At 48.9% G+C, this 23,596-nt stretch overlaps 1 protein-coding gene across 1 annotated transcript in view; it reads left to right on the plus strand.

The window, feature by feature from the left end:
• The window catches only part of Syt13 (synaptotagmin 13), a 41,015-nt gene extending 19,553 nt beyond the window's left edge, over positions 1 to 21,462 (plus strand). The window contains exons 2-6 of the mRNA XM_021156263.2: positions 6,691 to 6,916; positions 8,975 to 9,109; positions 11,816 to 12,117; positions 16,907 to 17,036; positions 18,969 to 21,462. Of these exons, the coding sequence (XP_021011922.1) occupies positions 6,691 to 6,916; positions 8,975 to 9,109; positions 11,816 to 12,117; positions 16,907 to 17,036; positions 18,969 to 19,273 (1,098 nt within the window). The 3' untranslated portion in view covers positions 19,274 to 21,462. The remainder of the gene's footprint in view (positions 1 to 6,690; positions 6,917 to 8,974; positions 9,110 to 11,815; positions 12,118 to 16,906; positions 17,037 to 18,968) is intronic.
• The last annotated feature ends 2,134 nt before the right edge of the window (positions 21,463 to 23,596 follow it).

A 23,596-nucleotide genomic window follows, 5' to 3' on the forward strand; every position in this document is an offset into this window, starting at 1 on the left:
TCTGCCTCTGCCTCTGCCTCTGCCTCTGCCTCTGCCTCTGCCTCTGCCTCTGCCTCTGCCTCTGCCTCTGCCTCTGCCTCTGCCTCTGCCTCCCAACTGCTGGGATTAAAGGCATGTGCCACCACCTCCTGGTTTATACTCCTTTCTAATCAATTGTCTTTGGGACTACTAGTATCTAGATTGGTGTCTCCTGGGGTTGCCCTCCCCATGAGGACATTGACTTAGAGATATTGTTACTACTGCTCCTTGGTCCCCAGAGATGAAGTCAATGCTGAGTGGATGGCCAAATGGTGACTGAGTGCAGAGAGAGGGTTTGCCTTCTCTAGGTGTGTCACACGCTTGCCACTAACACCGAGAACCACTGACAGAGGACTGCCTACCCCACTCCAACCCAGATTCCAGTCTGTTGTGCTGGGTACTAGCTAGCAGGCTAGATCTGGTGCAAACTGTCTGTCTATCTGCCATTTATCATCTGTATGTCTGTCAGTCTTTCTAGACAAGGTCTCAGTAGAGTATAGACTGCCCTTAGACATACTATATAGCCAAGGATAGCCTTGAACTCCTTATCCTCCTATCTCCACCTCCCAAGTGTTAGGATCACAGGTGTGTGCCATCTCTGGTTTATGGAGTGTTGAGGGTTGAACCCAGGGCCTCGTAAATGTTAGACAAAACTCTACCTACTGAGCCACATCCCCAGTCCTCAAAACTAGCCTTTTTGGGTTTAAAAATAACCTCCAAGGGAAAACAGAGTAGGAAGAGGTGAGTCCCGAGAAGGGGATTTGGGACACAGGCTTGGAATACACAGGAGAGGAGGTGGTGCAGGCTGCAGGGTTGCCATGGAAACGCTGCTTGGCGCCAGGACCGGAAGACCAGCTGTTTCTTTAAAATGAAGCTCAGCTCAGCAGTTTGGAATACACACCTTTTTTTTACTGGGACCCTGTGGACTCGCCCTTGAGCAGCCAAGCTGATCTACCATACCTGTGTCTCTGGGACCTCTGTCAACCTGGGATGGGCCCAAGAATGATGCAGGTACTATTCACACCAGTAGCACCACAGGAGGCTTCTTAGACATGCAGAGTCCACCTGAGGCCCAGGCCTGGAATCTGGGTTGTCTGGCTCTCTCTGTGAATGATGTCTGCCAGCTAGCTCCTCCAATATGCCTGCTCCCCATCCCCCACCTTTGGACGGAAGGCTGTGTGGGGCAGTAGAGGACATCAGGATAAAATTCTAGAGTTAAGCCTAGATTGAAAGGAAACCCCCACTGTTCTCCGTGGTGCAGAGGAAGCTGTTTGTTACAGAGCACACAGTCTTCCATGGCAAAATTAGGTTCCAGAGAAAGTCAGGCCAATCTGAACTGCAAACTTAGCCTGTGGAAGGTAGTCTTCCCCTGGGGAGATGGTGATTATATGTGTGCACTTTTGTGTATTCACGCGTGCACGCGCATGCGTGTGTGTGTGTGTATGTGTGTGTGTGTGTGTGTGTGTAAAACTGTGTACATGTGAATGTGGAGGCCAGAGATCAACCTTGGGTGCCTCCCTTCTTATTTTTCAGTCAAGGCTTCTCTGAGTTTGGAGCCCACTGATGTAAATAAACCGTCTAGCTACTGAGCCCAGAGAATCTGTGTCTCCACCCCCTGGATGCCAGGGTCACCAGTGTGTGCCATCATACCCTGCTATTTATGTGGGCACTGGGAATCTGAACGCAGGTTCTCATGCTTGCGTACTAACCCTTTCCTGACTAAGCCATCTCTCCAGCTCCCTGAAACATCCGTTACTCTAAGAAGGATGTCCCAGCACAAAACATCAAATTAATAACCAGGGTCAAAGAAAACCTCAGGTCAGCTGAGTCTTCACAGACCGCTAGCTCTGTAATTAACTTCTGCTTTCCCAACATAGACCTTGGGAGGGCATCTGTCTCTTCCCTCCTGGAGCCTTCACGCTCAGGTGAGACATGGCCTGAGGTGAGGCTCCATCAATATTTGCTCATTAGATGAAGTCCAGGTCCTCCCGCCCTGCCCCCAAGCCATCTGTCAGCCTGCAAGAGCTGATGTAGACAGAGCCCAAGGAAGCCTGAGCCAGGAAGGTGGGGTGAGGCTGGGAGGAAGGGCACAAGGCGAGCAGCAGCCTCCACTTAGCCCCAAAGTGACTGCTGGGGCTGCAGGAGCCACCTTCATCCCCCAAGTTCTTAAGACGCAACGGGGAAAACAAAGAAAAGGAAAAACTGAAATTCAGTTAGGCTCCCTGCACAGAAGAAAGTTCTCCCCAGAGCTATTGGCTTTTCACAAGCTTTTTCCAAAATAAAATAAAATAAAATAAAATAAAATAAAATAAATTATTTTTTATAGATGTTATTTGCAGAAGGATCTTACTATATAGGCCTGGTTGGCTTTCAACTTGTGATCCTCCTGCCTCTACCTCCTGAGTGCTAGAGTTACAGGTGTGAATCACTATGCCACCTTTAATTTATGTGTGTATGTATGTATATATGTATGTATGTGTTATATATGTGTATATGTTTGTGTATATATATGTATATGTGTTTGTATATGTATATATATGAATATGTATGTTTTATATGTGTATATAGGTATGTCTATGTATGTGTGCTTATATATGTATGCATATATGTGTGTTATATGTATGTACATGTATGTGTATACATACATGCATGTAACACACCTGTGTGTTGTGTGTATATATATGTATGCATATGCATGTGTGTTTATAAATGTATGTGTATGTATGTATGTATATGTATATATGTATGTACATGTGTATTATATTGTGTGCATGTGTGCATGTATTGGGGTTTTTGAAACAGAGTTTCTCATACATAGCCCTGCCTGCTTGGCCTGTAACTCATTATTGTAGACCAAGCTGACCTCAAACTCATGCCACTCTTCCCAGCTCTGCCTCCCAACTGCTGTGATTACAGGCACATAGCGAACCCTCATGCCTGACCAACACATCAGGCTCACTATGGTTTGTTGTACTAAATACACATGGCATGAAATCTGCTTAGTGTGGCTGTTAAATAAGCTCACAATGCTGGGTCACTACCACAATATGTGGATTCTGTAAGGCTGTAACTCTGTCCCTTTTCAACAGTACCTCCCTCCCTCCCCACTATGCCTCGCTACCACTCTTGTGCATCCTACCTATGGTGTCTGACTACCCAAAGTCTCTCAGGTTTGTCCTGTAGCCAGCATCTTCCAGTTGCAGTGATGTCCTCTAAGTTTGTGCACATGGTAGCGTGTCAGGACTCCTCTTTTAAGGATGAATAGCATTTCAATGCCTGTACTGCCAATTTCTTTCTTTTTTTCTCCTCTGTCTCTCTGTTCCTCAGGCAGGAACCTGGAGGCAGGAACTGAAGCAGAGACCATGGAGGAACACTGCTTACTGGCTTGCTCCCATGGCTTGCTCATCTTGCTTTCTTATATAGCCCAGAACCACCTGCTCAGGGGTGGGACCACCCACAGTGGTCTGGCCACTCCCACATCTATCATTAATCAAGAAAATTTCCTTACACTTGCCTACAGACCAGTCTTATGAAGGCAGTTTCTATTTGAAGTTCCCTCTGCCCAGATGACCCAGCTTGTGCCAAGCACAGAGAAACTACCCAGCGTATCTTGCTTAGGTGGTAATTGTGTTTCCTGAATGACCACAGAAGTCCTTTGCCTGCTTTTGGGTAGAGTAGTTTGGATTTTTTAACTCTGACTTTCCCCCATGGGCTTTTAGTGCTCTGCACTCCCTGGTTGGTTTTGACTGGCTGATTCAGTCCTGCAGCAGGAGGCAGGCTGGATGTGACCAGGCATGTCTCAGGCACTGTCGTACACTCGCCCCCCTCCCCCTCCTCCCCAGACTGAACCTTGTATCTGCAGAGTTGGTCGTGGTGCAGGGAATCCGAGGCTAATAGTCTAGGATTCAGGTGAGGCTGGGATGCCAAGGGGATCCTCTGGGGGTTCTGTTCTGAACACATGTCTCTTCTGTTTGTTTGGCTCCGATAGACAGACATTCCTGATTGTAGTCCCTCTGAACACCTTTCCTGATGCATTGGTACCTACTGTCTCAGATCCCTGTCCTGGGCTACAGGGACAGGGAGACCAGAAGTCCTGGTCACTTCTCCACCTCCACTTGGGTACAAGTGTGCCTGCAGGGCCTGCCCCTTAACATCCTCTTTCTCCCAGACATTGTTATTCCCCCAAACCCCTCTCCCAAGCTCTCTCTGCCCTCAGCCTCTTTTCTATGACTTGAGCAGTGAGGTTTCAGTTATTTGACATGCAATGAAAAGATGAAATTTTTTCACATTTATGTAGGTATGTAGGTAGGTAGGTAGGAAGCACACATGTTGTCCAGGGTGTATGTATGGTCAGAGGACTGCCCACAGGAGTCAGTTCCTTCTTCCCATCATGTAGGTTCTGAGTATTGAACTCAGGTTGTCAGACTTGGCAGAAACATCCTTACGCAGTGAACCAACTCAATGACCCCGAAACAGGGTTCTGAAATGAGGAACAAGATGTGTGGCTGGTGCTTTTGTGCCTTGAGGATGTGAGTTACTGACCGCAGCTCTGCTCCCAGAGCTTGGACCATTAATCATTCTTGCAAAAGGCCACCGCTGTTTGCCCTCAGGATAAGGATCGATACCAAGGATGGAAGCCATAGACTGGGCATACAGAAGATTGCAGGGGTACGAAGTCCTGCCCAAGGCTGAGTGGACAGAGGCTGATGAACCCTGTCTGCGGTGCTGGGCATCCATTTGGCATGCTTTGGGTTACAAGGCAGAGCTCCAACAGTAAAAACATCATCACTTGTGAGCATTCAAGGTCCAAGGGTGGATGGACCTGGTGGCCAAATGATATTAATATCAGAGAGACAGACTCTGTGTCCCTCTACCCGCAGTGCATGGTGTTGGCTTTGTCCTAACTCTGACTCATCTTGCAGTCACAAGACAGGGGCATGTGGTTTCTGCCTAGTGGGGACACATTCTGTCTGGAGACCATGCCTAACAAACATAGCATCTGGGCTGGCTTCTCTAGGAATGAACAGGAAAACCTACCAACGTAATGCCATGGATAGAGTGAGCAATCACAGCCTGGGGGGTGAAGATGGCCCCAGACAACCAGGTGACAGTGTGCGGGGAAGCAGAGGGAAGGGAGTCAGGATGGGTCTTTCTGCTTCAAGATAGGCAGGAAAGCACTCCCTGGCTCTGGGGAGGGCCCCATGGAGAACTCCATTCATTCCAGGAGCCAGTGATGTGTCCCCGCCCCCCCACCAAAACCACAAGTTCAGCCAACCAAGACTCAAACCCAAGAGCCAAATCCAGTCCTTCTATCAAACAATTAAGGTGGAATAAAATCAAATGTAGACAAGGGCGTGCTCCCAAGGCTACTCAAACAGCCTCACTTCTGGTCCCAATATGTGTCAGGCAAGCTGACTCTGAGTCAAGGGTGGCTGAGACCCAGCAGTATCTAGGAACTCCTTGGGGCTGAGGAACAAGGTAGAGCACCTGAGGCAGAACCAGGTGCTGCAATTGCCATTTGGTCCACTAGCAATGGCCAAATGACAGCCGATGCCAACCGATAAGTGGTATGAAGACACATCAGAGTCTCTAGGGGCTCAGTATGGCCCCAAGTGTTCCTGAGTCTCATTGTCCCCACTGTGAAATAGTAAAACAGATTTAACCCACACTTAGGTGAGATGCAGGACATGGCTCTGGACGACTACGTGTCAGGGACATGGTCCTTCTGCCTTCTGTACACCTCCCTCCTTCAAGGTCAAAGTCAAACCTGACTTCCAGACTCTCTAATTGCCTGTGGATCACATGCAGTCCTGCCCTTGACCTTTGCTGACGCCCTATCTCCTAAACAGTTAGATGGGCTAGTTCTTCCCTTCTGCTGTTTGGGACATCTCCCCAAAGGACAGTGTCACCTGTCTTTGCAACCTGAAACAACAGCTCAGAGGTGTCATTTAAGCCAACAGCCCAGAGAGGCAAAATGACCCAGCCAAAGTGGCCCAGTTCTGGTGCTAGGGTCAGGAGTGGGGCTAGACCTAACTGCTGTGCTCATGGGTCAGACCACCAACAGCTAAAACATTACTGGGGGAGGTCGGTACTGTGAGCCAAAGACCAGTTGTGGTGAGGAGAGGTTGGAATAGTCCAGATGGGTGATGGGTGGGTCAGAGATGGCCTTTGGGGCCTTAGAAAGGAGGTGGACAGATTTGGGAAGTGCCAGAGGCCAGTGGGTCAGGCAAGGCAGGCTGTTACAGGAGTCTGGGTTTTGTGGTAGATGTGGTGGGGAACCACTGGCCCAGCTCAGCCATTGGAAAGGGACAGAAAGAGCAGAGAATAAGAGACAGACAGACAGACAGGCAGACAGATAGACAAGAGACAGACTGACAGAGAGACAGAGAGGAAGTCCTTAAAGGGGTTGCATAGAAATATGACCTTACCCAGATATGGTTGAGGGGAGGGTGAATAGTGGATTATGACCCACTCCATTTACACATTTACTCTTAAATGTGGTTAGAAGTGACATTTTCCCTTCCCAGGCTATGTTCTTGGGGCAGACTGGAAGCAGAGCTCCCACCTTCCCTCCTTCAGGAAGTCAGGCCCACTTCTCCTTCTTGGGGTGAACATGGTTCCTACCACCTCCTTCTGTTCGCACCCACTAACCAGTTCTATTCCCGTCCGTAGTTCAACGTTAAAAAGTCCACGGAGCCTGTCCAGCCCCGACCTCTCCTTAAGTTCCCGGACATCTATGGTCCCCGGCCAGCCGTGACGGCCCCAGAAGTCATCAACTACGCAGACTACACCTTGGGGACCACAGAGGAGTCTGCTGCACCTGCCAGCCCCCAGGCCCAGAGTGATAGTCGCCTCAAGAGGCAGGTCACAGAGGAACTGTTCATCCTTCCTCAGAACGGTAGGGTTCCCTGCGCCTGGTGGGCAGCACGAGGTCAGGGAGGGTCTTGCCTGTATCTTCGGATAGTGTGTGACCCCCTGAAACTGTCTAGAGCCCCGGTGTGGTAGGCTCCGATGTTTGGCATCCAGCTTTCCTGTGAGAAACGAAGAGTCTGTTTCAGATCGTACTGTGCAATTACATAAGGGATAAAAAAAATCAAGGTTAAAAACAGACTTCTGTTGTGTTTAATTCTCTGCCTTTTTATATGCTTGCTGTGTGGCATAGATATACTACTAAGCCTCTCTGGGACTTCTTCCTCATCGATGGAGTGGAACCATATTATCACCTACCTGTGAAAGTCACTGTTAAATGTATATCAATAATGACTAAAATAAATGCTTGAACCAGGGCTTAGTACAAAGCATGGAAACATATGGCTATTGTCATGGTCCCTATACTTCCTATGAGCACCAGGCTTCGGAAGGCAGTACCCACAGGTGGGCAGCATGGTGCAGCCAGGGCCATAGCAGGGGAGCTGAGATGCAGGCCTTAACTCACAGGAATACAGAAGCTTTTAAGAGAGACAATCCTAAGAGTAAGAAGGTAGCCAGTCCTGTGGTCCAGGTTTGCTGCATGTGGCAGTGAGGAAGCAGCAGCTTTGACAGTGAGCTGGGTTCATGTGTATTCCTGTTGGCCAGTGGACAAGTGGACTAATTCAGGGTTCAGCAGTGCTCCCTGGCCTGGCTTTTCAGAAACCACTTAGATCTGTGCTGCAAGTGGGCCAGTCCTCTTGGCTGTCAGCAGTCAGGCTTCCCTGCCCACATTTCACATAGAATTAATTCAGGGAAGATTGATGGGTGTGAGTACTCATGGGGACGATCCCCACTGCCAGAGCCTCTCTCAGGAGCCCTGGATTACTCAATGCTTGGATGGATCCAGGATGGAACTCGCCATGGCTCCAGAAAATCCAGTACACAGAGACTCCTTGTCTTCAGTTCCTTCCCATTGCAAAGATCAGCATCCTGGTTCTGACCCATAGACAGCTACCAGCATTGGCCAATTCAGCCAGCATCCCATGATGCACTGAGTGTTTTGACTCCCCCACCCCCACCCCCAGCTCCACTCTTCCCCTCACTCAAGGATAACACAGCTGCAGAGGGAGCTTTGCAGATGCTGCTCCTGGGCAGAAGCCCAGCCAGGGGGAGGCGATGCCCGATGGATGGGGATTGCATCCTCAGTCTGAGGCTGCTTGAGCTCCAAGACCTCTAGGTACCACTAAGCCACTTGTTACCCAGTCCACTGCAGCATCCTCAGGATGGCTCTGGGAGCCAAGAGCATCCTGAGCATATACGTGTCTTGATCTCACCACAGTCAATCTTCTCCTTAGAGGACACTTTGTAGCAAGAGTCTAATAACGAGTCCTTGGGGACATTAATGGTCCCCTGGAGTCCTGCCCTCTGATTCATTCTGAGGATCAGCAGCTCAGTTCTGGTTGCGTTAAGTGTCATCTGCGGTATCCACTGTGGCTTCTTAATTCTCCTTTCAGGCTTGACTCACGAGAATCTTTCACACATTAGGCTCCAGCTCGAGAGAGGGGTGAAACCAGCAACATTGGTGGTTTTATGGGTGGTTTTAGGAGCTTCTTGATTAAAGATAAGGTTCTCTGTTCACTCAGCAAATATTGAATGGACATAAAATCAAAATCAAAGCCACCATCCTTGCCAGTGGCATCAACTCTGGGCTCGGTTTTGCTGTTGTCTCCACCTGTTCTTTTCTGTGAGATTTGCCCATAATTCTACCCCCTACCAGAACCATGTGACCATGTGACAGCTTTCCTTGTGGAAAGCACACTATAGACCAGCCCAGAGCTGAGAGCATCATCTATAAAAAACACACAACTACTATGTGGCAACTTAAGGGCAATATCAGAACTACATATTGACCACTGAACCATAACGGTCCCTTAAGGTGCAACTCCATAGCCCCCTTTAGGGACCATTTTGGGCTTGGGTGGCAACGATAGCATATTATGATCAGAACCTCAGCATGATAGCCATGGTCACCCTGTCTGTCTCCCAGGTGTAGTTGAGGATGTCTGTGTCATGGAGACCTGGAACCCAGAGAAGGCTGCCAGCTGGAACCAGGCCCCCAAACTCCACTTCCGCCTGGACTATGACCAGAAGAAGGCTGAGTTATTTGTGACAAGCCTGGAAGGTACTGCTTTGTGTGATTGGCAGGCCCTGCAGGTGGGATGGAAGGGTCTGCAGCTGGAGAGAGCAAGGGTTAGCGCTCTGGCAGTCTCTCATGCACAGTGCTCAGACACAGAGATTCTTCCCCCCTCCCTCCTATAGCCGTGCACACCAGGAATTCCTAGCCGACAGACATCTTTCTTCCGCATGGTAACTCAAGGACCAGTCCCTTCCACCTGTAGTTCTCTACACTTCTCAGGCCTCCTGCTAGGTGCTTCTAGCTGATAAGATGAGAATTAGAAGAGGTCACAGCCATTCCATAATAGCCTTAATGGATGAAGCGTGAGTCACTTCTTCTCATATCCATTGGTTGGAGCCTTCTCACTTGGCCACACTTTGTTGCAGGGCATTTTAGGAAAGGTGACCTGGCAGGCTGCCTACCAGGATGGAAGATAAGTGATGGACAAGCAGCTAGTGGCCTTTGCCAGCTATGCCTTTGACATTGAACAGGGCTCTGTGCCAGACAAAGACAGTCTTTCAAAGGTCAGAAACATTTCTGAGAACTTATCCTGGATTCGGGTAATCTGTCTGATAGGATATTCTGGGGAGTACTCCTCTGACAGTACTCCCCGCCATCAACAAAGTTCAGACTTACTACGAAGAAACCCGAGCTGGAGACAGTGGTGTGTCAGTTGTGCTGTTTCTCTTCTTAATGTCTTCTGTTTCTGTGTTAGCCAACTTTCCATCACTGTGGCAAAATACCTGAGGAGGGAAGATTGGTTCTGGCCCACAGGTCCAGAAGTTTCCCTTAGTCTACAGTTGGCCCTGTTGACCTTGGGTCTGTGATGAGCGGAACACCATGGCAAAGAGCAAAGCCACTCACCTTACAGTGACAAGGAAGCAGGGGGTGGCCAGAGTTCCATGATGCTCTTCAAGAATATGCCCAGTGACTGGTTTCCTTCCCCTGGTCCCACCTCCCTAGAGCACCGTCAGCCAGGGCCAAGCCTCCAGCCTACTACTGCCTTTGCAGGACATGTGAAGGTCCAAACCCTCATTCGTGACTTATCTAGCTGCTTTGATAAAATATCCTGACAAAGGCAATTTAAAGGGAAAGGATTCATTCTGGCCCACAGTTGGAGAATGCACGTCCATTGTGTACCATGGCTGCCGGGGATTGAGGCAGCTGACCACAATGAGTGATGAACTCTGAGGCTCAGCTACGTTTTCAGCTTAGGATCTCAGAAGGCACCATTGGTGGGTCTTTGGGATCTAAAAGCTCATTCATGAGCACGCCCATAGGTTGGTCCTCTAGATGATTCTAGATCTTGTCAAGTTGACAAAGCTAACTGTCACTTGTACCACATCAGTCTTGTATTGAACTTGACCTTGGAGATGGAAACCAGGGCTTCAAGCCTGCTGAGTAAGTGCCCCACCCCTGAGCTTCCCCCCACAGCCCCTAGTTTCCTTATCTGAGTGAGAATTTTTCCCTTTGTACTATTGCTTAAGATGTTTAAGCACTTCCATGTACACCTTTGGTCCCCAGGTAACTACAATTTTATAGATTAGGAAACAGTTCTAGCCTCTCCTCCCAGGGCTCCAGGTTACTCTGATAATGAGTGATGGAGCCAGGAACAAACAACCACTTGAAGCTCAAAAGAAAGCTGTTGTCTGTTGGGGCACCAGGTCCTCAGGCCTCACTGATGGAGAATGGGCTCATTCAATCTCTCTCTCCTCTCTCTCTCTCTCTCTCTCCTCTCCTCTCCTCTCCTCTCTCTCTCCCTCTATCTCTCATATCAGCTCCCACAGTGAAGGGATTATCATCAGAGTCTTAGGAGGGTCTGCAGGACACATCCACGCCATGCCACTTTAGAAACACACTGGTCAGCAGGGATGGACACAATGACACATTAGTGACACAGAGCAGGGCACTGAGTGGGAGACCCAGGTCCCTTTAAAGAGGTCAAAGACTGAAGCCCATCAGAGTGGCCAAATGCTATAGCTTAGATCCTAACTGTCCCCAGAAGTGCATGCAGCTAACACTTGCTCCCCAATCCACTGACCTGTTTCTCTCACACTCATTTGTTCCCTGGCTATGATGTAATTGTTCTGCTGGGTCATGTGATTCCACCATGACATGCTGCCTCACAAAGCAATGTAACTGCTGGTCCCATGGGCTAGCTAGCATTTCTGAAACTATGAATCCAAGTAAACCTTTTTACTCTCTAAGCTGGTACTCTAAGGTGTTTGTTACCGTGTCAGAAAACTGACTAACACAATCCACAGTGGGATGCATCCAAACCATCAAGGTCGAGAGTCGGAAGCAACATTCATGAGGCAGCAGCCGGGTGACTCAGATCACAAGTGGCTGTGTGGTAAATATTTAAAATACAGAAATCCATGAGTCACACACAGCGTTGGTAGCTATCCTAACCAAAGCTCGTCAGAGACCTTGGCACCGATGGGGACGTCTCTGAATCTTGAGGTCAGAAGAAACCTGGAAAGTGCCTCCTCTTATCCTTATTATCCAAGGAACCCTTCCCTCCCAGTTCCATGATGTCCCATTTTGAAATGCTTCTTCCCTACAAGACTGTTACATAGTGATGGAATGCTGTGCCAATCCCGTGGCCCTGCAGACACCCAAGGTCACCTGTGTTCTATAGCCCCATCTGGAGACCTATCCCCCCAAAGCCCAGGAAGTCCCAGGTCTGTCTTATTTTGTTCCTGCCTGCAGCTGTCACCAGTGACCATGAAGGAGGCTGTGACTGTTACATCCAAGGCAGCGTGGCTGTCAAGACCGGCTCTGTGGAGGCACAGACAGCTCTGAAGAAGCGACAGCTGCACACAACCTGGGAGGAGGGCCTGGCCCTGCCCCTGGCTGAGGAAGAGCTCCCCACAGCTACCCTGACACTCACCCTGCGCACCTGTGACCGCTTCTCCCGCCATAGTGTGATTGGAGAACTCCGCCTGGGCCTGGATGGAGCATCTGTACCCCTGGGGGCAGCACAGTGGGGTGAGCTGAAGACCACAGCAAAGGTAGGGAGCTTTCAGACCAGAGGCCTAGAGCTGGCTGGTAGAGCTTCAGAGGAGAAGGTTGAGATGATGAAATAAGACTCTAGAGACAGTCTCAGCTCAGAGAAAAGGCAGCTTGGGCTCCCGGTCAGAGGCCGCAGGTAGCAGATTCATAGCCCAGAACTTGGGGTTCCTGGCACCTGTTTGAGGACAGACCCGCCACCAGGGGCAGCATCATGGTGAGGGTGGCATCAGCTTCCATGCTATGACAGAGTCTCCCTCATCTAAATACAGCTTTGATTCTTATGTTCCTCTCCAGCTAGCCCTGCAGAGGTGAGCAGAGGAAGGAAGCACAGAGCCCCTCTGATCTCAGAGCATGCAGACCTGGGGGCAAACTGATACAGATAGCTGCTGACAGCTGATCTGAGACAGGATTTAGATCCTGGGATATCTAAGAAGAGCCTGTATGTGCTCTGATGGAATGTTCTAGAAAGTCTGTTAGGCAGGGGTACTAATACTGAATGAGCTGTCTGGGCTCTGTGAAGAGCAGAGTACCCTCAGTGGTCTGCCCAGATGCTGGTCTGGGATAGTGTTCACTGTGGAGGCTGCTGAGACCTTGGGCTCCTTGGGGAATCAAGCCATGTCCCCTACCAGCCAGGACAATATGGCGTCAAGGCAGGTCAGGGATGGTGTGTCAGTCAGAATCAATCCACGAGCCTGCCACTGAGCAACCTTCAGGGAACTTCTGATAGCTCGTCTGTCAGTTTGCTGTTCTCCATCACTAAGATGTGTCCAACCTTTTGACACTGGGACATGATGTTGTCATTCGCCTGTCATGATTTACCATCAAGAACAGTGTATATGTATATAAATATCACAAAACAATCTCAAAATGCTTTACGTGAGTTTATGGTTTTGCATTGGGTGGTATTTATAGAGATCCTTATGTCACGAGGCTTCCTACAACCCATGGGTCACAGGCTGGACCAGTCTGGACCAGCTTGAAAGATACCTTTCTGGATAAAGCAAGTTGCCAATCTGCCCATTGGGACACTATTTCTGTGTGCCCCATCTAAGGGCTTAGGAAGTCATCTATCTGAATAGTAGTAATAGCAGCAGCAGTAGTAGTAGTAGTCATGGTTGTCACCACCACCACCACCACCACCACCATTATCATCATCATCATCACTTCCCAAACCAGACAGGTAAGGGCAACACTGTTACCACCCTATCTGCACACATAGGGAAACTGAGGCTGACCTGATTAGAAATCCACACAGCATCAGCAGACCAGCAGGGCACTTGACGGCATGTCCTTTCTCATCCTGAGTGCTTTTTCAAACTGCCCTGCACTTGCCAGAGGAGGTGATGGACAGGTGTCTTTCCTATTCAAGCCTGGACTATAGGAGGCAGAGCGGATTCCTCTCCTCACCTGCTTCTCTTTGGCTCATCGTTTCTCCTGGGCCCTGTTTCTCTGTCTTTTCTCTGCTTGGAAAATTGAGAGGAAAAACCACAGCCACCCTTTGAGACCTGATGTCTCAAAGCTCACTTTCTGATGACTATGGGGCATGTGGAGTCACACACGGGGTCCCTGGTGGGAGAGAAGACATGTGGGCTTCTTAAACTAATAAGCTTATTTTCTCTGGAGCTTAGAAGGTCCCCCTACCAGGCTTGGGTGTTTTTGGAATGACCTCAGAAGGACTGAAATCCACCTCACTGAGACAGAATCCTGAGTATCTTGCCTGTTTCTGTCTATCCCCTGGAAGACAATAATCGCTCATTCCTAAGCACCTCGCCCAACCCCTGCTGTGTCCCAGGCAGTAAGCCACAGCTGCAGCTGGAGCCCTGTCCTCAGGCTCATCCATCTTACTGTCATCACTTGCTGCAGCTGTCACTACTCCAGAGCTAGCCAGGAGCATCTCTTTCCCTCCGGGTAGTGGTGTGTAGGAGCCATTCAGCTTCTGGCCAGGTCAGGAATCCCACCCAGATGCAGACTGAGGGCTGATTTAAAGCTGGTAAGAGAGTCTGCAGTCTCTGTAAACCAGATGTTTTTGTTTTGTTTTGTTCTGTTCCTTTTTGGGCTTGAATGGGTTAACAGAAGCAGCAGCAGTGCCCCAATTCCTGCCGGAAGACATTTAGCCATAAGTGTCATGTGCGTCATTGGGGACAACAGAGCACCCCACTCTGAGGGCAGCCTGGAGTGATTCACTGAGCATCTAAGAGAAAAGGCGGTAGTGTGAGACAGGAAGAGGGAGGGGGGGAAAGCCTCCTTGCTTTTCCTTTGTGGTGCTTTGAGACTAGAGCCAGGTGTGGCTGCAGTTCTCTTGTGTGGTGACATCCACATGGCTGGGCCTGGTTTTCACTCTCACATTCGTCAAGAGTGCAGACCTGCTGAGGGGTGGAGGGCAGAGGGCTCAGGCCTGGTCATCTGTAACAGCGGCCCAGGACAGCTGTGTCACTCTGATAGGTGACCTTGACGGCTCTGCTGCTCCCGGGCTATGTGTTTGTCACCTGTCCCCAGACGTCACTGCCTCCACTGTGACATGAGAACAAGAGGACATTCACCTAGGAAGCTGGAGCATTGACTGGGACTTAGAGCAGACTCCACGGGAGTCTCAGATTTGCTGTGTCATAGCTTCAGATTTGCTGTGTCATAGCTACTGACCCGGGAGGTAGCTCCCACCTGGTTCTCCCAAGGAGAATGAGAACTTCAGTGCCCTTCCCAAGGTCACGGCCAAGATTAAGAGAGATGTCTGAAAATTTTCTGGCAAACATGTATTTTGTATCCAGTGCATGCCTAGTGCCAGGGATGTGGAATGAACCTGCAGTCTGGGGGGGGGGACAGGCAACACAATTGGGTGGAGCAGAGTGTTCGTGTTTAATAGACCATGGCTGTCTGCACTCTTGTCACACCAAGAGTCCCCAACACTCCCAGATCAATTTGTCATGTGACTAGCCATCTATATCTAATTAAACTTCTACTGAAATCTCAAGGCCAAAGCCTGCCTCTGGGCATCTCAACAGACCGGGATAGACCACAAGCTGCCTCAAGGGTCCAATTAGCAGGGACAGGATTGGAGGCAGAGCAGGAAAACTTGTTTCCCGACTGCTTAAGAAAGCTGTCTGCCTTCCTGTCCTGAAGTAGCCCTGAGATGGCAGAGGCAGGACAATTGTGGGCACAAAGGTGTGGGTGAGGTTATCTCACTTCTCTATAGGGGTATTGCTACTGCTTTGGGGGTTCAGTTCCCAACATGAGGTAATGGCCTGCAGGTTCCTCAATTCTTAAGATTAGAAACAGAAGAGGAGAAAAATTAGAGGAGCAGAAGAGAAGCAATTAGGGTAGAGACCTGGATTCTCCCTCAAGGGCATAGGATAGTTTCCAAAGGATCCCCTGGGAAGAATGAGCCTTTGGGGTCATGGTAGAGACATTTGTCCTGGATGACAGGCATGCTCTGAGGCAGAGGGTGTGCTCAGAGCACACAGCAGGGCTCCACTATCCACAGCTGGGCTCTTGCCAGTTTGACTGAAGGAAGTAAAGGGCTCTGTGACCACTCACCAGTGACCTCAGTGTTTGGGTAGGGGATGGGCTCCCTACGTCCTCTCACTGAGCAGCAAAAAAGGACAAAATCTGGGGCCTAAAAGCTGTGCCACAGGTCAGGGAGGGCTTCATTCAAAAGACTTGGCAACAGTTCACACTCCTGCAGGAAGTTAATGGGGGGCACTGTAAATCAGTACACGGGGGTGGAGCTTGGGGGCACTGGGGTTGGGGCTTGGGGTGCTGGAGGTGGGGCTTGAGGGCACTGGGGGTGGGGCTTGGGGTCACTGGGGGTGGACAGAGACAGAGTGTCTCAAGCCTATTCTGACTATGACATGCCACTCAGCTGTTCTTGGTGCCCAGCCTTGTGCTGATGTTGCTGGTTCCTGTTGGTAAATCCAGTCCCTTTTAAGCATTAGGACATGCCACTTCATTGGTGATACTAGCCTGCAAAGCCTGAGTTGTCTCTTCAAACAAAGACATGGACAACTTGGGCCTAAAGAAACGGCTCAGTGATAGAGAGCTCCAACCACTCCGAAAGAGGACCCATGTGCCAGCATACATGTTTGGTGACTCACAGATACCTGTAAGCCCAGTTTCAAGGGATCTGATGTCACCTGGTCTCTGAGGGCACCTGCATTCACACATGCACACCCCAGCACACAAATACAGATAATTTAAAATAAAGAAAAGCAAGGGGAGAAAAGCAATAACCCTACTCCCCCCAGGCTCCTGGTGGGTCCATGATATGACTCTCAAACTGGGTTCCCTAGGACCCTAGACATCTACCAAGGTATGTCCTGAGTCTAGGCAAAGGGTGCAAAAGGAGAGAGTCCCCCTGCTTTCTGCCCTCAATGTAGCATGAGAGGGGACTATTTTCTGCTTATAAGTTGAATTTAGAGAGAGAATGTGTGCCAGGGCATGGCGGCTCATGCCTAATCTCAGCACCTAAGAGGCAGAGGCAGGTGAATCTTTTACATTTGAGGCCAGCCTGATCTACATAATGAGTTCTGGGCCAGCTAGGGCTACATAGTGAGAACCTGTTTCAAATAAATACACATAGAGTGATGACATATGGTAGACCACGTTCTCCTGTTGGCATACACGTCAGCCTCCTCCTCTGGGCCCTGCTGCCTTGTACAGTGGTAAATAAACGACCCTTTGGTGAGTGAACCCTGGGATGTCAATGGGGTATGAGGGCAGTGTGACTCTAGCCTTGGCTTCAATTGATGGATCAGAAGGCAAGCACAAATGCAATCTCTACCTTTCTGTGTTCAGGAGCCATCTGCAGGGGCCGGGGAGGTCCTTCTGTCAATCAGCTACCTCCCAGCAGCCAATCGCCTCCTGGTGGTGCTGATTAAAGCTAAGAACCTCCACTCCAACCAATCCAAGGAGCTTCTGGGAAAGGGTAAGTGAGGGTGCAAGGAGACAGGCGGGATATCCCAGCTCTGGGATACAAGCAGAAGGCAGTGGTCCTGGTGTAAAATGGAGATGGGTGAACCGGGATGTAATAGGAGTCCCATAGTGAACTCACCCTCAGCGTCTGTTGCTAGTTCTGATGGACGCACTCATGCCTTTAAGTTCTCTCACCTCTCTGCTAGTGATTTCAGACCCTTCCCCTCTCTTCTCCATTCCAAGCCTTGGCCAAATGCCCCCTCCCATACATACCTGCTGAACTTGGCTCACAGCAGGTGATGTGTGGCTATGAAGGTAAAGGCTGGGGTTTAAGAAATCTGTGATATAGATGCCCAAATAAACCTATTCATAAAAGGCTATGGGTGCCTTCTGATACCTGGACACAGGTCCCTAGTTGTGAGGACGGAGTAGGATCTCCTAGAAAAGCAGAAAAGCAGCAAGGATAGGCTGGGACCTACCTACACAGGGAACGGACTGCTCATTGCAAGATATCAATAATACAGAAATCATCTTTATGTATTAAAGTTAAAAAATACGGGTTCACCTGTGCATTGCTAACAGGTCTTGGGTAAATGAAATCAGGAGGGCTGGTGTTGCTATAGTCCTGAGCCACAGGTCAGAGGCTGATGCCTGGCTTCATCCCTTCTAGTCAATTCTGTCTTTTTTTTTTAATAGCTCCCATCAGGACCATTACAGAAGAGCACTTTGTGTCTGAAATATCTCTGTAGAAATAACAAACTAACCACCCAGGGGCGATAACGATAGCAATAAATACAAAGTAACAATTATTCTCACATTAGCTTGGGCAACCTTGACTAATGAAAACAAACGGTCCTAAACTGTGGAAGCTTGCCTGCTGACTTGTGAATTTCCTGGGGACCTGAGGCCAGCGAGCCTGCCTTCACCCACTCTATAGTAAATCCAGGTCCTCAAGTAAAACTTAGGAAAGAGACGTATGAACAAAACTCAGCCAAGCCAGGACCATCTTAACAGTAAACACATAGGCTTGACTGGACAATGGAGAAGCTAAAGGTGGAGAGAGCTTTTGTCTGGTCTGATTTGATAGCAAACTAGAGGACATTTAAGCCCTTGCCCCTGACTTGGTTTGTCAAGTCACTTAGAAAGGGCTATGGTCAAAGTGGTTCCCCAGAGGCCATCTGACATGCTCAGGTCTGAGCCACCCACTGACCTCATATGTTCTGTGACAGGCTAATGTAATCTCTAACGTGAAAATCTAATAAATGCCAACTTCTGGAATCTCCTGACCACTAGCGGAGAACTCTACTCCATGAACACTTGGTTTTATGTTGTATAAAAGTATCTTTAGGCTGGGTGTGTAAGAGGCACACGAAAGCATAGGGGTACAGGCCTGGAATCCCAGCTTCTGTGAAGGCAGGAAGACCCCAAGACCAGGGTTACCTGGGCTGCAGAGGAAGTTTGTGACCAACTGTAGTGACTTGGTATAACCCTGTCACCAAAGGAAAAGAGAAAAGAAGGCTGGAGATTTGGCTCAGGGCTAGAATGCTTGCTTAATATGTGTAAAGTCCGAGGTTCAAGGCAAAAGATTTATTAAATGAATGTTATGCTTACACTTGAGACCCAATTCCAATTTGCATAATATATGCAAATATCCCTTAGTCTGTAAAACACCCCAAATCTGAAATGTTTATGGTTCTAAACCTTACAGAGATAGGTATTCATCCTGTATGGCCAGTCTTCCACATTCTAATGCAAGTTCTAGACACGCACCTTTGTCTGTTTTCCTATCTCTAGACCGGTTCCTGACATCTGGTAGATACTTAATACCGTTGAGAGAATGCACGGTCCAGTGGAGGTGTAGGGAACCCCAAGAAGGAGTAGTATTCCAGATCCTAGCAGCTCACTTGCTCCCCTACAACTTTCTTTTCTCTGTACCCCTCCCTAGATGTGTCTGTCAAGGTGACCTTGAAACACCAGGCTCAGAAGCTGAAGAAGAAACAGACAAAACGGGCCAAGCACAAGATCAACCCCGTGTGGAACGAGATGATCATGTTTGAGCTACCGGATGACTTGCTGCGGGCATCCAGTGTGGAGCTGGAGGTGCTGGGCCAGGGCGAGGAGGGGCCGAGCTGCGAGCTGGGCCACTGCAGCCTAGGCCTGCATGCCTCGGGCTCTGAGCGCAGCCACTGGGAGGAGATGCTAAAAAACCCACGCCGGCAGATCGCCATGTGGCACCAACTGCACCTGTAGTCAGCCGCCTGCCACCGGCCACTGACCATCTTTCTTGGACACAGTCATCTTCCAGGCTCAGCTGTCAGTCATCCCTCGTGCTCTGTCCACATGCCTATACCCAAAGACAGATGCAGACGTGTTGGCTGAGGCCAAGACCTCATCCCTCTCTTACTGTATTCCCAATACTGAAAAGTGAGCGGTGGCGCCAGGACAGTGCGTGGGATTGGCACTCAGAAGACAGCATCATACTCATCTGTGTTGTGGAAAAAGATGTGTGCCAGGTACCCTCAGTAGGCAGCCCCTGCTCACATTGATCTGAAGCAGCGGTTCTTAACCTGTGTATCACGACCCTCTATCTCCAAAAAATATTTACATTATGATTCATAACAGTAGCAAAATTACAGTTACAAAGTAGCAGTGAGAACAATGCTGTGGTTGGAGATCACCAAAACACAAGAAACTTTCTTATAGGGTCACAGCACTAGGAAGGTTGAGAATCACTGGCTGGCCAGCAGGTCTCTGGGCCACTGGGGGGGGGGGGGCATGCCACACTGATGTTCCGGGTGGAATACACAAGGCTTCTGTCCTTAGCTAGCACAGGGGTTCTGGAGCAGAGTAGGAGGGGCTGCGCTTGATAAGATCCCTTCTCCCCTATCCAGGCAGCCTTTCCACGTGATCTCCGGGGGCCCAGCACCAGGACAGTGTGAAGGCAGGAACTCTCTGCTTACTTTATTTCTCCTTTTTTATGTTTCTGCTGTTCGTATTCCACTCTCGAGCTACATTGTGTGTTTTGACTGTTTTATTTAAGGGGTTGGAGTGGGTAGTGTTTGTTTTTTTATCACACGTAGAGTGCCCGTCCCCTGGCAAGCCTAGGTTGCCACTCCTCTGGAGTGTCTGTGGCATTCTGAGGACAGCTGTCATGTCACACACACACACACACACACACACACACACACACCCGCTGACTCCGTGTGACAGACCTGTCCTTCTCAGTATGCCCGTACTTCAGGACGAAGTAGCTCTGAGCTTGGCTTGTTCCATCTGGCTATGTAAACGAGGAGGTAGATGAACTTTAAAGAGGAAACGTGGTCTCTTGATAACATGCCTCCCTCCAGTTTGGGGGACATGCCCCTTTAACTTGGAAATAACAAAAAGCTAGGTTTGATTGCCCCTGTTGATATTTCCAATAGATGCCCCACTAGGAATCAAATAAGTAGCTAGCTGCAGGGGTAGATACTTGTGAGCCAGAATTCGAGTTGTCAGTACTTCCTTGCTCCACAGCGCCTCAGTGTGGCCACCTATAGCACAGCACCAATGTCATGGGAGCTTGCCAGTCCAGCTTCAGGAGGTAAGCAAGAGGCATCTTAGTGGGCATCAATTGTTACTGGTCACTTGGTGGCACTTCCTGGCTCCTCCGTTGGCTGTGCTTCTTCTCCATAACCGCCTCTGTAAATTGCTCCGAGATGTTAGATTGGTGAACCAAAAACTTTCAGTCACCTTTGACGTCAGCTTAATCTGTTTCCAGCCATGCCTGTAAGTCACCTCCGCATCAGCTTGGGAAGGAACCTATCTATGTCTTTGCCAGGGAGTGATTTCTGGAAAGAGGTGGAAATAAAGTGAGAGGCCATTCCAGGCTGGGCTACTGCTGGGAGGTTAGGAGTTCACCCCAGTCCTCTGTGAATCCTCTCCCAAAGACAGCTAGGCATCTATTTGTTGAGTGTTTGTCCACCAGGACCGTGCATGTGTCTGCCCATTCTTATTAGAGAAGGCTCTGGGGGGCGAAACATCAGATAAGAGGAGTCCGGGACTGCTGTTCAGGCCGGCAGCTCTCAGATGTAAAGGGGCCCCGGGGAAGGGGCAGTGTCTGGCCTGAACTGAGGTGGGAGGAGTCTTTGGAGGAGAAAGTTCGTCCTGTGCAGTGCTTCTGCCCTTGCTGTTTCCTGTTGTTAGATGCTGCGTGTTCGTGATGCCATCCCACATAAAAGCACAAAAAGTCGCATGAGACATCGTGGTCACATGTCTGGTTACACTTTGGAGCACAAAATCTTACAGTGGTAAATAAATTGTTTTCCAATGGGGTTGGCAGCCCAGTGTTTCTCTTTGTTCCTTTTCATTAATATTTTAGATGTATAAAGTTCAGAAAAAAAAATCTCGTGTATCAAGCACCCATGAACCTCTGCCAACTTCAATAAACCTTGACGACCACAGTTGAATTTCCTTCTTGTGCCCTATACTGAGAAGACCAGGATCTTACATTATTCTGATTTGTTATTCTAAGCCTTCCTTTATATTTTTACTAAATGATCATTTGGTCCCTGAGCACTAGTGAGTATTTGTGTGTTTCCAAGTTTTACTTCAATTCTTAAATTGCATCACACTCTTTTTGTTCAACATTAAAAATTTAAGCTTCATGCAGACATGTGGCTCTAATTAACTTCTCTTTCACAACTGTATAATATTCCACTGTATGGATCTGCCACAGCCCATTCTATTGATGTACATTTAAATCTCTCTCTCTCTCTCTCTCTCTCTCTCTCTCTCTCTCTCTCTCTCNTCTCTCTCTCTCTCTCTCTCTCTCTCTCTCTCTCTCTCTCTCTCTCTCTCTCTCTCTCTCTGCTGTTGTTTCCCATGTACATGCATCGTCTCTTGGGAGAAATGTCTAAAAGTGAGTGGAGCTGCTAGGACAAATAGAAAGAAGTGTGTGTGTGTCTGTGTGTGTGTCTGTGTGTGGGATATGTTTGTGGGTGTAGGTGTGTGAGTGTTTGTGGGGGAGTGTGTGTGTGTGTGTGTGTTGGAGCTTTGACTTCATTCCTGGTAAGGAATATCCAGTGTGTTCTTGAGACTCTTCAAGACCCCCCCCAGCACCCCATCAGTGGAGGATCGAGGAAACAGAGGACAGACAGAGGCAATGGCCTCCTGGAATTCTGCCACCCTAAGCCACCCAGGTGACCCATCTCAGCTCTGACCTCTGAAGGAGGTGTCTTGAGAGTAAGAAAAGGATATTTGATTTTTATTTGAAGGGTCCACTTTATCTTATTTCTGAGACAGGGTCTTTCTATATATTTATTCCTGGCTGTCCTGGAAAACTCTTTGTAGACCAGACCGGCCTTAAAATCACAGCTATTTGCCCACTTCTTCTCCCCGAGTGCTGTGATTACAGAGATGTGTCATCATGACTGCTCAAATTGGAAGGTTCTTAACCAGGAAAGAGATCAGTCATATGATATTTTCACAATGAGTCCTCACTTTTATACTTCCTATTCCCATTATTACATCTTAATGGCAACTGGGGGCATTTGTATTTCTGTAATAAGATGGGCTAAGTGGACTTTATTCTACACAGCCAAATAGTATTCACTATAATTCACAGGTAACTAACTGAAGACAGCTCACTGGAGCCCCAAACTAATGTTTGCTTATGGCTATCTATAAAAGAGAAAGGGTGGGGGTTACTGAATCAAGGGCTTTCCAGTGAAGTGACCTCAACAACAAATCATGCTCACCTCAGCCTGGAGCTGAGTCAGAGCCACGACCATGTAACACTATGTGGTAACTGTCCCTGGCCACTATTAGATCTCCACGCTAGGTAACTGCCTCTGCACCTAAGTGCCCATATCTATACAATTATTTTGGACTAAATGACCTGCAAGCTCCTTCCAGCTTTAACCTTTTTGTAGTTCTGTGTCTTAGTTAGGGCCATGGCTATGATGAAACAACATGACCGAAAGCAACTTAGGGAGAAAGGGTTTATATTTGGCTTACATATCGCACACATCACAGTCCATTGAGGGAAGCTAAGGCAGGAACTCAAACAGGGCAGGAACCTGGAGGCAGGAGCTGATGAGAAGGCCATGGAGGGGTACTACTTACTGGCTTGGTCCCCATGGCTTGCTCACCCTGCTTTCTCATAGAAAGAAGGGCTAGTGTCAGGGGTGGCACCTCTCACGATGGCCTGGCCATCTCCCATCAATCACTAAGAGAGAAAATGCCCTACAGGCCAGCCTTGCAGACTGATCTCATGGAGTCGTTGTTCTCAACTGAGGTTTCCTCCTCTCAGATAGATGCCTTTTAGCTGTGCCACATTGGCATAAAACTAGCCAGCACAGCCTGGTAACAATTTGGTTCTCACAGATCTTTAGTTTACTGTCTCCTGTAGAAATAAAAGGAAACGTGCTCTCTCTGCCCAGCACTGGATAAAGCTTTGGCATCTGCTACAGTTCCTCTGAAGGCTACTGATGCTCCCCTGAGCATGGCACCTGAGGCTCTGAGAGAACTGGGTCTCATCTGTGTCTGACTGCTGCTGGGCACTTGTATTTTTGCACCCAAGAGTTCTTACATTTT

The sequence above is a fragment of the Mus caroli genome, chromosome 2, assembly GCF_900094665.2.
Source record: "Mus caroli chromosome 2, CAROLI_EIJ_v1.1, whole genome shotgun sequence".
NCBI classification, from domain to species: Eukaryota; Metazoa; Chordata; class Mammalia; order Rodentia; family Muridae; genus Mus; species Mus caroli.